Here is a 14,085-nt window from a genome sequence, read left to right as displayed (position 1 = left end):
GAGAGCGGGGGGGAGACAGGGATAGTTTTATGGGCCACCAGGCGCGAGTCAAGTCACGAGGATAGTTTCCTGTTGAAGTTTAAGACCGTATGCAGGACCGATGCTTCAACGGGGCCCACATGTCTTTTCATGGGAAGGTTTTCTTTCTAGTCGGTGATTTTACATTTTGGATTTTTTTTTTTTTGTTTATGAGTTTCTGATTTATTTTCTTATAATCAATGCCTCCTATCAAGATTTTTTTTTTTTTTTTGGGGGGTGTCAAAATATAATATTTTTTAATATAATCATGAGATCATAATTTAATAATTAAAAATTACTCGAGTGTCTTACAAATTCAAGATTTAATGAGATAATTAGCATATTAATTTTTATTAAATTTAAATCACTAATTTAAATATTTAAATAAAAATCAATAATAATATATTCATCAAATTTTTTGAATTAATTTTATTCTTAGTTCATATGAGATTAAATGTACTTTTCTTCACTATACATAATAAGATCCAACTCCAAGTTAAAATGTGAGGCATCTATTAAAGGTGGGTTTGACTCAACTGCGAGTTGCTTAAGATGAAAAAATACCAACTAAATTAGTTTGACTTCACGGGCGTTCATATATCCAATTATATGTAATCGTCACTTGTGGATTATTTTAAGCAATCGTCAAACACTTAGTTGATGGTTACTCCATGACGATCTGTTTCACCGAGACACCATATCAGAGACGATCAAAGGTTACATACAACAACTAGTATGTCCTGACTTTTGCATTCGCTTAAATGCTGACATGCATGCAAAATCCGACATGGTATTGGATCGAAAACGATAATTATTATGCTCCAATAATAAATATCTTCCTTATTTCGACATGGAAACTATTGAGACGATCTCATCCCCTTTTCTTTTTTACATGCGATACATATTTATTTTAATAATAATAATAATAATATTACGGAGAACGTAAGAAAGTTCCCCAAAGTTCGGAGTTCTATAGTCAACTTAGACTTTTGAGATCCATCTCATCATCCGATCCACAAGAGTCTTCGTCACGAATTTATCCCTTGATTGACTTGTTCTTGGCTGCTCTCTTTTGTCATAAATGAAGCGAATGAGTGATGCAAAATTAGTCCATTTCTAGTCCTATGGATCGTATTGCTCTTCCATCCACCAAGTTTTCCAACTCACGTGGCTGCGTAATTCCACAGAAATGCTGGCATGAATGAGAAAGGTAATAATTTGAAATGCTATTATATATATATATATATATATATATATATATATATATATATATATATACTAATATTGTAAAAACATGAGGAAATGTCTTGATTTCTTAAAATTTTATGTGGAGTGGGAATATGTAATTTTATTTTCTATAAGCAAGCTGACCGACATGAACAAAAAAAAAAAAAGAATGATTCGAATAACATCTGATAATATTACAAAAAATTATTGTGAATATATAATTTATGAAAATGTTTTATCAAAACGTTCTTGATTTCTTAAGATTTTAGATGGAATATGAATTTGTAATTCTTTCCGTAAGCAATGCTAACTGAAGTGAATAAAAAAAATAAATGATTTGAATGCCATATATTAATATTATAAAAAGTATTATATTCTTTTACAAAAAAAAATTATACAAAAGATTCGGATATATCACAAAGCTAACAAATATTTTTTTATTTCTTAACAGTTTAGGTGCAATATAAACATGCAATTCTTTCAACTTCTTTAGATATAATGATGTGATTAAATCAATGATTGACCTTTCGGGCATCAAACCTATTTTGATATTTTGTCGGATCGATAAGTATCAATTTCTATAGGTGTTCAAATACATAGTATATTAGTGTGTATCGATAGTTCGACAAGGAGAAAAAGAAAAGGAGAAGGAAGAAAAAAACAACTGAGAGCCCTTTTTTTATTTTTTTAATATTGATTTAGACAATGTTCCACTCTTTTTTAATTATTTTAACGAGATCATTCAGCTCATATTATATATCGTTCGTACCGTATCATTTCAAACAGTATAGTACAGAAACGTTGCGTTGTATGTATACTAAGAGAAGTAAAGAAGAAAGCATTTGACGGTGGACTAATCAACACGATGCTGAAGTGAGCCAAAACGGCATAGGATGAGAGGTTTTGGGATTAAGCTTTCATTCGTGTATTCGAAATAGTCAATGCCAAATATGTACGTTCTATCGTATGATGGCATATTGGTGTCATGAAAGCGGCATATTACACCGACATATTAATGCACTTGGATATATATACATACATATTAGAATTAACGTAGCAATGTAGCAACTTAAATAAATATACAGGTTTGAAGTTTCTCAGGGTCAATAAACCCATCTTACTCAACTAGCTTTGCCCCCGACAGCGGGTATTGACTTCCATATGCCAACTTGTCGTGAAGGGGACAATTGATGGGACACTACTCTCTATCATGATAAAAAAAATAGTATTATTATGTCTTGTTAGTGATACGACTGTCGGATCCGAATGCTATATCCAATCCGAAACTTGCCGGGTTTAAGTTGCCGGGTTTGTATATATATATATATATATATATACAAAAGAAAAAGAATATTGATGAGTGAGGATTTTGCCACTCATGGATATATTGTTTTGATGATCTATCAAACTGATATATCGACACTTAATACATCAATATATATCAATATTTTAAAAAGAAAGAAAAATGAAGGAGAAAGAAGAGAAGTAACGACAGCGACGATGTTGAATGTGAGAAGAGGGTTCATGAATTTCTATTTTAAGATAATTTTTTTATTTTCTATCCAATTGAACCACGCACCCAAAATGAATGAGGGTGGGTCGCATACTAGCCTATGCATGCATGGATCGATACATCGTACCATTTTGGACAGTATCAATATTGCCTCACTTCTATGGTGACACATTGTGCTGGAACTCCCATCTCAACTTAACACCATGCAAAAAGGGACAACCTCTAATTTGAGTATCGAGGAGTCCTCTTAATCCCCACGACCCACTTAGGTCCTTCCTTAGGTAGGAGGTTTGACAAACTATGGACCCCTGGCTTCTAATACACTCCACTGTATTGTATCATCACGAAACGAGGATGGACGCTATATGACCAATGAACACCGATCGACTCCATCTACTTCACCAACCCGAACAAAGAAGCTTCATTTGAACAACACCCATCAAATATAAAAAAAACAAAAACAAAGACCTTGTGAAATGAACACGATCCAAGGACATTACAACTTAATGGAAGACCTATTTGCAACTTTTGTTGATATGAACACAAATGAAAAATATGCACAATAATATATTTACACAAGGCAATTTCAACAATGCTGACCTAACATATCCATAGTGCTATTCACATGCCAAAAACACAATGGATGCTAAAAGCCCATCGGCTGATTAACAGAGATTAAGAGAAAGGATTAAAGGCAAGGTCAGATCAACAAGACAAAACCACCTCATCCTCGAAGCAGAGACATTTAGAATACCTGTGTTGGATCTTGATATGAGAATAAATAATTATTTACATGGAGGCTATAACATGACAATCTATTCCAGCAAATTAGGGAATTTGAAGGCTTTTATTTTGCAGTTGCAGGTATGAGATACTTGGTAATCGCTTAGGCCACCTCCTATCTAGAAACCAGAACTCCTTGACAGCTCTCCTGCGCTTCTCAGTCTCCGGTTTGATACAATAGTGATCCTCTGGTCCTGGAGCATATTCATAGTGGGAGCAAGCAGTCGAGTATAACGATCGAAATACAGAAGTTGCTTCATAAGAAGTGCAAACTCGCGAGGAAATTTCAGCCCGTATGACTCGCTTACCCTCACCTGCAATAAGATCATGTGAATTTGGAGCAGCAATAAGATGATGTTTACGTCTGGTCCAAACTAAAATCAAACGAGAGGAAAGACGGATCTCGAAGATGAATTTGGAACAGCAAGGTGATCCACCTTTGCAGGCTGACAAGGTGGTCTATAGACTCTATACTACCTTGCAATTATACATCAGAGAGATCTCATAAAGCAACTCATCTAAGAAATATTATCCTTTTATAGAAACAGAGCTTACCACATCAAGGAACAATGCATTCATCTGCCTCTCGTCAACCACCACATTTGCAGAGATAGCTGCTGCATTTGGCCCTCTTGCTGTTGCAACAACAATTTCAGTATCTAGATCCTGCAAGGAATCAAGCATAATCACAAATTAATAATTCATGAAAGATAAAAAAAGCAAAGCAATACACAGCTTTTAGACACAAACTGCTTTGGAAATTAGATAAAGCTGCAAAAGATAGAAAACCCACACCGGTAACCATATTTGCATCAGATAAACTTGTGAATATTCAATGGAAAGTAACCAAAAGGTTCCACGCCAATTACTCCATGAGTGCTTAATTTTACTTCACCCTTACCAGAAGTTGCCAGCCACACTGTTCTAAAATGTTTGATGCATTGGAAATAAGCAAGACTCTCGTAATGGACTAAAATATGATTAAGTACCAATTACGAAGCTATCAGCATCACTGACAGGTAGTATCTGCTAAAGTATATTTCAGTTGGAGGATACTTTTAGTCTTCTTTGGTTCTGTCCACTGCTATGACTCCCCATCCTCACACAAATGTTTTCTGACTATTTTTAGTTCCTTCTGTTGATTTGCCATGGTACCAGAAATTATACTTTATTCTTTTTCTAGCACAATTCACAAACCTAGACTTAGCATCCTGCTGAAGGTATCAAGAGAATGGTTTGTGCATGGATATCATTTCATCAATTCTGGAATTTAGTGAATACAACTCTTTACCTGTACAAGGAGAATTTTATTTGTGTCAGATTGTTTTGCTTCATTACCATGTTTGTTCTTTCCAAAGCTATCAAGAGATTAATATCAAATTCATACACATAGGTCAAAAATAATACTCACTTCTCGGTTAAGGAAGAGACTGTCTACTATTTTAGAAGGATGTAATAAACAAAGAGAACATTTCTAAGTTGCAGCTTTGTGATCCGCTGAATATGGAACATCAATACCTGTATTGATGAAAAGATCTTCTCCAAGTCTCTTGCAAAGGCTTTAACATCTACATCTTTCTCTGTGGCACCCATTTCAATCAATGATGAAGCCATAGCTTCATAATCTTCATTTGCAAAGGATGCCAAAAATGCCTCCATAGCAGCCCAAGTCTTTGGAGATATTCGTCCAACAATTCCTGAATACAGGTGCCATTACTGGATCCATAAGCCTACTGAGAATGGTCTTTTAATTGCAAAACAACACCCAAATGTGATCAGGATCCAGAAATAATTGTACATCATCACAGGAAAATTGAGAATTAAGCACATAGCTGCAAATATACCATGCATTTAGGATATTGGTATGATAAAGAATTATAACATGTGCTATATTTTAGGCATACACATGAACACAAAGATATCCATTGTATAATCTGGTCAACAAATTGCATTGTGGACTATGGTGTGAACAATCTACTAATTTTTTAGGCAGATTTGCATCTTTCATTGCTTACAATAGTACACATAAATCAACTGAAGATAAGCATCACCCAATCATGAAAAGTTATTTTCATCAACAGAATTGAACATCACCATCAAACATGAGAAACCTTGTCTGGCCATACTTGTTATGAAACCTTACTGTTGCTGCTATAGCATCAAGATATGAACATAAAAGAATAAAACTTTGTGTAGGAAGAACAAGACAACCTGTAATACATTTTGTACGAACAGTGATATCAGTCGGTGCTTGGTGTCTAATTAAATCCTCACAGAAAATTAGCGCCAATAGATGCACCTAAACTGATAAATGGTTGCTTAAGCTGAAGTTGTTTCTCATCTGTGTCTTCTATGTTAACTGACATCACAATGATGCCATAATCGGCTCTGAAGAAGTATAATTTTAATGTTACTAGATTCTTATGTGGTCCATTTAGCTGATTCTGCAAACTTGTGATGCAAAGTCAGTCAACATGATAGTAAAATCACTGTACTTTTGAATTCTAAGGTTAACATTTGTCATGTGAACTTGTACTATGTATTTTATCTCTGGAAGTTCATAAACACACGATAACAGCTTCCAAAAGACAAATGAGTTAGTATAGGAATTTATATGCTGGCATGTAAGAGATGAATGTGCTGACTTGAATTCTCCTTCAACCCCCCATCTCAACCCACAAAAAAATGAGAAAAAAAAAAGAACAAAAGCAAACAAACAAAAAAGGAAAGAGAAAAAAAGACTAAAAACTAAACAAACAACAAAAAACGAAATGGGCAAAATTATTTGAATTCGACTTCATTTAAAATTCACTATGCTATGCAAAATGGACAAAAAAAAGGTGGAGATGTACCAGTCAAAGGTGACTGGTTCAGCTTCACATGTATGGTGAAGCTTCTACAAGACTATTTTCAATTCATTGCAGAAAAAACACAAAGTTGTTAGTCTAGAGTTTTCGAATGGTAAACTTATCATACCAAAATAAACAATGAAAAAATGATATGTGCAATGACAATATAGAAATAAAACTAGGGGCCTCTGAGTTAACAACCCCTCAATGATATATGCATGCATCATATTGCATTGGTCAATGAATAGTCGTTGCTCATAGTGATCATTTTTTATTAGGCTGATTTCAAGCTTCTATACCTCGCTTTATCTAAATTCACCAACATAGGTGTGAGGAGGTCTCAGTTAGGATAATACAAGCATGCTGAAACAATATTTTTGAGTTATTGATAACAGAACTAAGCGAATGTTAACCCTTCTCCTAAATCAGCAGAATACATGCATGCACCTGTGTTTTGCTGCCAATCACTGCTATGGGCAACCATTGACATTATGTTCAGAATCAAGCAAATTAGTTAAATAGTTGAGAAGATATCTATTCTCAGATTGTCTAAATAATTCAAAACAGATATTTGGGCCAGTCCAAACAAAAGCATACCAAAATCAAGAAAACCAATACGGCCATCACGAAGCAACCATAGGTTTCCTGCATGCACATCTGCATGGAAGTTGTCACATGCTATCAAGCTACCAAACCTGCATGACATTACCAAGCAATGAGGACTTTATTCAAATTAAGCAACAAAATAATATAGATTTTCTATATTATGCAAGAAATCACAGAACCACATGAAGATTATTAACAAACACACCTAAAGTACGTACAACTAGAAAAATATACATTGTATTTTACCAGACGTTAAGTGCAGTTACTAAAGTAATCTCAGGATCCGGAACTAAAGATCTTATGGAATCAAGGTCAGTGAGAGGAACTCCATAAAGTCTCTCCATTGTCAAAACACGGCGTGTGCTACAGTGTTGATAAACCTGTGGAGCTTTGGCCTGCTTCTCAAGTCCCATCTTTTCCAAGTATCTCCTGAAAGACTCAATATTTGCAGCTTCTTTTCGGAAGTCAACTTCTTCAAGCATCGAGTCCTTTATATCTCTCACAATGCCTACCTAGTATAAAGGTTATTAATGCAGACAAAATTTCACAACCTAAGGAACACAAAATAAACCTGAATTCAAACAGACAATTATTTAAAAATAAAAGTACCAAAACTAAACAGACTTAATTTAGTTATGTTAGTTTTTGTTTGTTGGAACATAAGTTACATCAGTTAAAATGCAAAACCTTAATATAACGTAGTGAAAATTATTGAAGTATCATGCGGGTTAACCAGTAGACTGATAGCATTCTTTTTCGTTCCTTCAGAAAAAGCATCTGCAGTAAACCACAAGTTGCCAGGAACCACAATGCACATCAGAGAGTACACTGAGACCAACATCAACTTTAAGTACATGCTACACTTTGAATATTGTAGTTTTTTATGCCAATGAATATGTAATAGGAAATGCCAGTAACCATTATTCTATATGCTTTATGAACCATATAAGAGAATAAGTTGACCTACATAATTAATTTTAACTTATTAGTAAAGTGTCCTTTTCGCATCCTTGTTCTAAAAAATTCATCAAGACCATTGGATATCTCAAGTTTCCATAAACAAATGTCTCAGATCATATAGGATGCTTGGTTATTTCACGTTCAGGAATACAGATACTGAAAGAGAGAAAGAGGGAAAAGGATCATAACTTCCAGCACAAGGGCATAAATACCTTTTTATTCTTTTGAAGATAAGCTGTCAATGACATTGCATCAGTTCATAATATAATTTTTCAACCACGATGGTTTTCAAAAGCTGAAATTTAGATATTGTGCTAAATTTTATTTCTTCCCATTCCTGACCAATCAGTTTAAGAAAATTTTGAACTTGTATTATTTTTCTAAAAAAACTTATTGCTGCCCTTCTATGTTCTAGATCAGCCCCACAGTTCTTTAAACAACTTTTCAAAGGACATCTTTCTAATAATGTTCTAGGTGCTGCAACCTATGCACAATTTTTTATCTTGAGAATCAGATTAAAGATTGTGTATGTGTATAAAGGTTCAGCAATTTAATGGTCAATAAATTGTAGTGGTTTCAATCGAGTAATGGTAAACACATGTTGGGTAAAATGATTATTGAATGGGCAAGAGACTGCTATCTAGGTTTCAATTGATTGAGATTTCAAGCTCAAAATAACCTATTGAATTACACGCGATGAGATTGTAAATAATAAGCAAACATGAAAATAAACATTTAAAATTAGAGTGATCGATACCCTTCTAATAAATACAATCATAAGGGGATACATATTAAAAGTCCATGTTGCAAAATGTGATGCATAATTCCAGGAAGAACATAAAATGTTGGTCCTGCATTGCAGCCAGTGAATACAAGGTCTATAATTTTGGTAACTTAGCTAATTTGATCTGATTTAAGGTTATATAGTAGCATGCCTCAAATAACTCATTGGTGTTAACAAACATGGGTGGAAGCGTTGATAAGTTCCAAGCATTTCCACAGGCTGCTCATTTCCTAATGTCATTTGGAAACTAATTGACTTAAGCTAGATGCCATATAAGCAGGCATATTTTTTCTCAGTACGTACCAGAGATGTTCGGCGAAGTTCAGGGTTTAAGAACTCCAAGACGCGAGCAACAACATAAACAAAATTCAGATCAGCAACTAGTACATCTTCAATACCAGGCTTTAAGACCTTTATCACAACTTCTTGCTGCGAATTTTTGAGTCGTGCACCATGAACCTAGTTAGCAAAAAATTGAGTTAGGTAACACTTATACAAAATACTGTTGGAACTAAATACATAATAACATGCTGATAAACCTGAGCTATAGATGCTGAGGCAATTGGAACTGGATCAATATATTCATAGATGCTATCTAGTGGCCTCTGCAGTTCCTCATTCAATGTCACTTCAATCTCATGGAAAGGCACTGCTGGAGCACGATCAAAGCAGTTCTGAAATTCCTGAACATACTCTGCAGGAAACAATGTTGGTGCAGATGCAATGAACTGCACCAATAAATTATCAAATGGTAGTCCAAGCACTGAATTCTCGATAATAATATTTTTGGCATGAATTACAATCATAATGTTTTATCCTGAACTCGTACCTGAACAGGGAAACCCCTGCCAAAATCATTGCTCTGAGCAAGAGCCCAGTGAAAGACCATTAAAATTTTTGGTTCAAGTTCATGGTCTCAGCAGAATATAACAGAACTTGCCAGAATCAATCTGGATCTGAGACAAGGGGATGTATTGCTACTGATTGTTTTATGCTTAAAATGTTATTCTTAATGAATTATTAGGTTATGCATATCTTGTTTCATGTTTGTTCTCTTGCTTTTGACAAATTTTTCGGTTTATCTCCATGAATATATTATTTTCAAAAACAAAAAAAGATCTTTCCTAAGAACTAAATGGCTACTTTTGATTTGCACACGGTACAAGTATTTATTAGTTGAATACATTGAAAAGCTCATGGGGATTAATATGCAACTGCTACAGTAGGGAGTCAATTGGAAGTTTGGAACTGAGTTCGATCCAAAATCCAATGGCTCCCATAGATTGGCACCCTTCCCAAGCCATGACCTAGCCAATCACAAAACATTAGGAACTCCATAACCCAGGTACAAAATCTTATTCTTACCTCAACAAGTCTCCATTGCAAGTAGAACCACAGAGTGAACCAACCCAAAATCACCTTTGAGTGGCAATTGATCTAAGTATGCTTTACCTTTCTCCTACCTTCTTTCTTAATATAAAAATATTGCATCAACTATCTGAGTTACATCTGAAGGTTAATCAGCCCTAAAGCTGACAATGATTGGACCCACTTGCTTTTGCTATAACTTTAACATTATGCACTCTGTCAAGGGCATGCTATAATCTCATTTCTGCACTATTGTCACACTGGTTTTGTTTAGATTTGTTTTCTTTAATATGAATTGTGTCTCATGAATCTGTTTGTCACCAATAACAACAAGAATGTCTAGGACACAACTAAATAATTATAAACAGATTATGCATACACATCTGAGTGTGTATATATATGTATATAAGTGTATATATACGTATATAAACATAGCTACTCATAAACATATATACGATAACAGAAGAAAACTACAATAGTTTGAAACTGTCAAGCAGGATTCAGGGTCATCATTTGTACCAGAATAAGCCACTCCATACCTGTCCCAACTTGATATATGTTGCTCCCATGCGCTCAAATAACTTTCGCAAGTAAATGGGTGAAAGCAATCCAAGCTGCATTCCAGACGGCAGTCCTGAAGATGTATTTGCTGTCTGCTGATTATTGAAGGTGACAACATATTACTTCCAGATAACAGTTCTCATTCATAAAGAAACTTGAAGAATAAAGTCGTCATTGGTACACTGATGCATGCAGAATGAAATTGATGCTTGACAATATTACAACAACAAACTTAGCAGACTAACATGCTTATAAACCGATGCCATGCAGAATGGAATTAATCCACTTGTTGTTACACGCTAAAGTCGTTAATTAAATATTCAGATTTTTCTAGGATCATTATTGATTACAAGTTTTGGTATAATGGGAACTCCTCTGATATAGGACCTAGAAACCAAGAATTTATTTTTTCTCGCTTACCTACCCTAGTTATCATCATGGATATTTTACTGGCTGTCTACTAGCCGTCTTTCAGTCCTTAATGTTTTTTCATGTTCCTTGTCTATCAAACAAATGTGCAGGCACTCTGATTGTCAACAAATGATTCTATATAAAGACATGCTTAAGAGTAATTTTGACGGAGCATGAAAGACAGTATATTTTCAAGCAGGATAGTGAGTAACACTAAAATCAAGCAGACAAACAAACTACTTAACTGAAAATTATGTTATTTTTTAAGTCTATGGCATGCAACTGATCGTATCAAATCACAATTACCAGAATCAGTCTAACCTCCATACATCTTGATGGTAGTTTTGCATCTTGAATCATGTTAATTTTGCTTCCAGGGATAAAACACATGATGCGATGGGAATTCCATCCGATAAATGTTATTCCATTCTACAATTATAAACCAACTACAAACAAATAACTTTTGATTATTTATGTTGTACATATCTAATTTGGATTTCATTTAAGAAAAACCCAAAACAACAAAAATAGCATATATAAATGTCTTCTCTAATATAGATGCATATGAAATAAACATATATATGTGTGTGTGTGTGTGTGTGTGTATTCACCTCGCTGTAAAAACCAGCGAACATTAACTTCCCTGTCCCAGAAACTACGTAACTTATTAGTGTACCTCTTAAACAGACATGTACCATGAACATGACCTGCGTTAATTGGGAACTGACTGTTTACTTATAAGTTATAACAACTTATGTTCACCTTGGATACATCAGTAAGCCACTCCCCACCAACTCCAATAACAGCCTGAATGCCTTGAGCTAGTCTAAGTGCGCCTCTGGGCCCTGTGTTAATTGATGTTTGAATGATGTCTTCAACCAGCTTGGGAAAGTTCTCCATGCTATCTGGAAGGACCACCAACAGCAAGAACACCAAATGAGAGTAACTGATCAAATAGAAGTATTTGGTAATCTTAGCATCATATTATTTATTTCCTGAAAACACTTTTATTTTACTTTAAGAAAGCATGGTGTGCTTATTCCTCCTATGTGGGGGTTCATGATTCATGGTATGTTTGGCTTGTAACAATGCTAAATGGAAAGCGTGAATACTTCATCAATTCACTTGTTGCAAAAGGTTCTAAGATCCATCACGCTGATCAAGGTACAGAAAGGTAAAAGAGACAATGAGGTTAACTAGGAAATGATGTCAAAGGCCAAGGAGCTGAGGTGGATGATCTGCTGGCTGACTTTATGAGGAAAAGAGACAATGAGAGATGGAGGCTGTCACCTATAAGACAAAGAAGATTAGAATATTGCCAAAAGTTACTCTGGTGAATCTCTGTATTCATGCCAGCCTAAGTAGCAAAGAAGAGGGAACAACAAAGCAGGAAGGAGTCTTAGTGGTCATGTGAGACCAAAAGGCTCTGGGTCCATTCTATACGCATTGAAGCTGATTGTACCATCAACATCAGAGGACAGTCAACTGTCTATGTGCAAGGCAGGTTCTCAGATTGGTGTTTGAAGGCCTACCAGTAGCCTTGCTCTCCTGTGATGGTATGATCATGCAAAGATCATAAGCAACTGGTGGAAGAGACCATCGACTTGTGCAGGACATAGGTTCTAGGTAATGCTGTCCCAAAACACAATGACTGTATCAAAGGCCATCTATCTATCATAAAAGATCCTACCATTGGCCAATGTGATAGGGGCCAAGTTCCCTCAGCAGGGTCCTCCCAGTCAAGTTCCCGCCCTAGGGCCTCAGGCTTGTTTATCAGCTCATAATATGAGCTATTGCCTCGTCAGTTGAGCATGTCCTAACCATGTTGGGTTGAACCATGCCAGTATTATGTCCAAAATGAATGACTAATATAAACATCAAGAAAAAGTAGCTACTTCAAATTATAAGGAATTATTCTACACCAAGAAGTGAGGCTAAAGTCGTAGAAGCCCCAGCAGCTGTCCTACAGAACCTACCAACTTCAGTATTTTCTTCTTTTTGACAGTATAAGAAGAGATTATTGAAGCACCATCTCTCAAAATTATCTACCTTAATGTCTTCGTGACCAAAGTGCAAAGAGTAGCTTCAGTACCAAGGTAATGATAGAAAGTAAACGATCAAAGGTCAAGCACAGCGACATAATCTCACTCCAACGCGGACATGAGATGTTTCACCTACTTATTCGAACTCAATTTCTTTATGATTGGCATCACGGTAGCAAAATTAAGAAATACATGCAAGTCAAATACGTACAAAAGGAGATGTTAGAGTGGAAAGATTGAGAACCTTGTAATCGAGTGGAAATATCCCTCGATTGAGAGTACCGAGCGAACACCGAGCTTCTGCCCGATCGACCATCGAACTTCCTCAACCGCACCGACCTAGTCATCGCAGGAAGCTGCAGGCCGAGAGTCAAAACCAAGTCGAATCAAAACAAACAAGACCACCGAATCAAACGATTCTGGGGGAGGAAAAGGGGAAACCAATCGAACAAAGGCAGAGGAGGAACAAGGACCTGAGATTGGTGGAAGAGGAGGAGGGGGAATCGAGCGTTGGTCGCGCTCCTGATCGAGGGGATCACCATGGCCGACCCCCGAGGAAGCGCCCGCGTGTGGCTCGTTCCCCCGGACGATTATTGTTAACACTGGAGAGCAGCGAGGTTCGCCTCGGTGAGTTCCGCTCGTAGGGGTCACATCTCGGGAGGTGTGCGGGGGGAGCGCACCACGTGTCGCGCTGCGGGCCTTGTGTAGGGGGTTTTGTGGCGACCGGATAAATGACCTCACCATGACTAGGTGGCGTTCTGGGATTGGCTAACAGTGACACATTTACATATCTTTTATGTGTTGTAATAGAGTATTTACCCTTTGAGTCTGCTAAACTTAATTTACAGGTAAGTTCCAGTTTTTACCCGTATATGTATGCTAAACTTAATTTTAACAACTTTTATTTTATGGACATATATGAGGTAGTGTTATTCTTTTTGTAGTATAAGAGTTTACAGTTCC

General features: G+C 35.9%; 1 protein-coding gene across 2 annotated transcripts; it reads right to left on the bottom strand.

Moving 5' to 3' along the window:
• Positions 1-3,485: 3,485 nt before the first annotated feature.
• Positions 3,486-13,789, bottom strand: LOC103980464 (uncharacterized aarF domain-containing protein kinase At5g05200, chloroplastic). Of its 2 annotated transcripts, none has more exons than XM_065102467.1 (11): positions 13,596-13,789; positions 13,367-13,478; positions 11,843-11,985; positions 10,648-10,761; positions 9,280-9,468; positions 9,044-9,199; positions 7,243-7,508; positions 6,988-7,085; positions 5,060-5,238; positions 4,097-4,207; positions 3,486-3,855 (listed from the first exon to the last, which is right to left on the bottom strand). In XM_065102467.1, exons 1-11 carry the CDS (start codon positions 13,662-13,664, stop codon positions 3,661-3,663), a joined length of 1,632 nt encoding a protein of 543 aa, XP_064958539.1. In that variant the 5' UTR covers positions 13,665-13,789; the 3' UTR covers positions 3,486-3,660. The 2 variants fall into 2 exon arrangements, with proteins under 2 accessions (XP_064958539.1, XP_064958538.1); XM_065102466.1 differs by having other exon boundaries at positions 10,648-10,764; positions 13,596-13,766.
• Positions 13,790-14,085: the final 296 nt, after the last annotated feature.

The sequence above is a fragment of the Musa acuminata genome, chromosome BXJ2-4 (genome assembly GCF_036884655.1).
Source record: "Musa acuminata AAA Group cultivar baxijiao chromosome BXJ2-4, Cavendish_Baxijiao_AAA, whole genome shotgun sequence".
Lineage (NCBI taxonomy): Eukaryota > Viridiplantae > Streptophyta > Magnoliopsida > Zingiberales > Musaceae > Musa > Musa acuminata.
Note: the sequence above shows the minus strand (reverse complement) of the source record. Positions and strands in the feature narration are given on the sequence as shown.

Excerpts from the sequence above, each read along its gene's own strand:
- LOC103980464 (XM_065102466.1), bottom strand. The coding sequence starts at position 13,664 with ATGGTGATCCCCTCGATCAGGAGCGCGACCAACGCTCGATTCCCCCTC. Across the intron at positions 11,986-13,366 it reads TATTTCCACTCGATTACAAG|ATAGCATGGAGAACTTTCCC; the intron begins GTTCTCAATCTT and ends TGGTCCTTCCAG. Across the intron at positions 9,200-9,279 it reads CCTCAGCATCTATAGCTCAG|GTTCATGGTGCACGACTCAA; the intron begins GTTTATCAGCAT and ends TTTGCTAACTAG.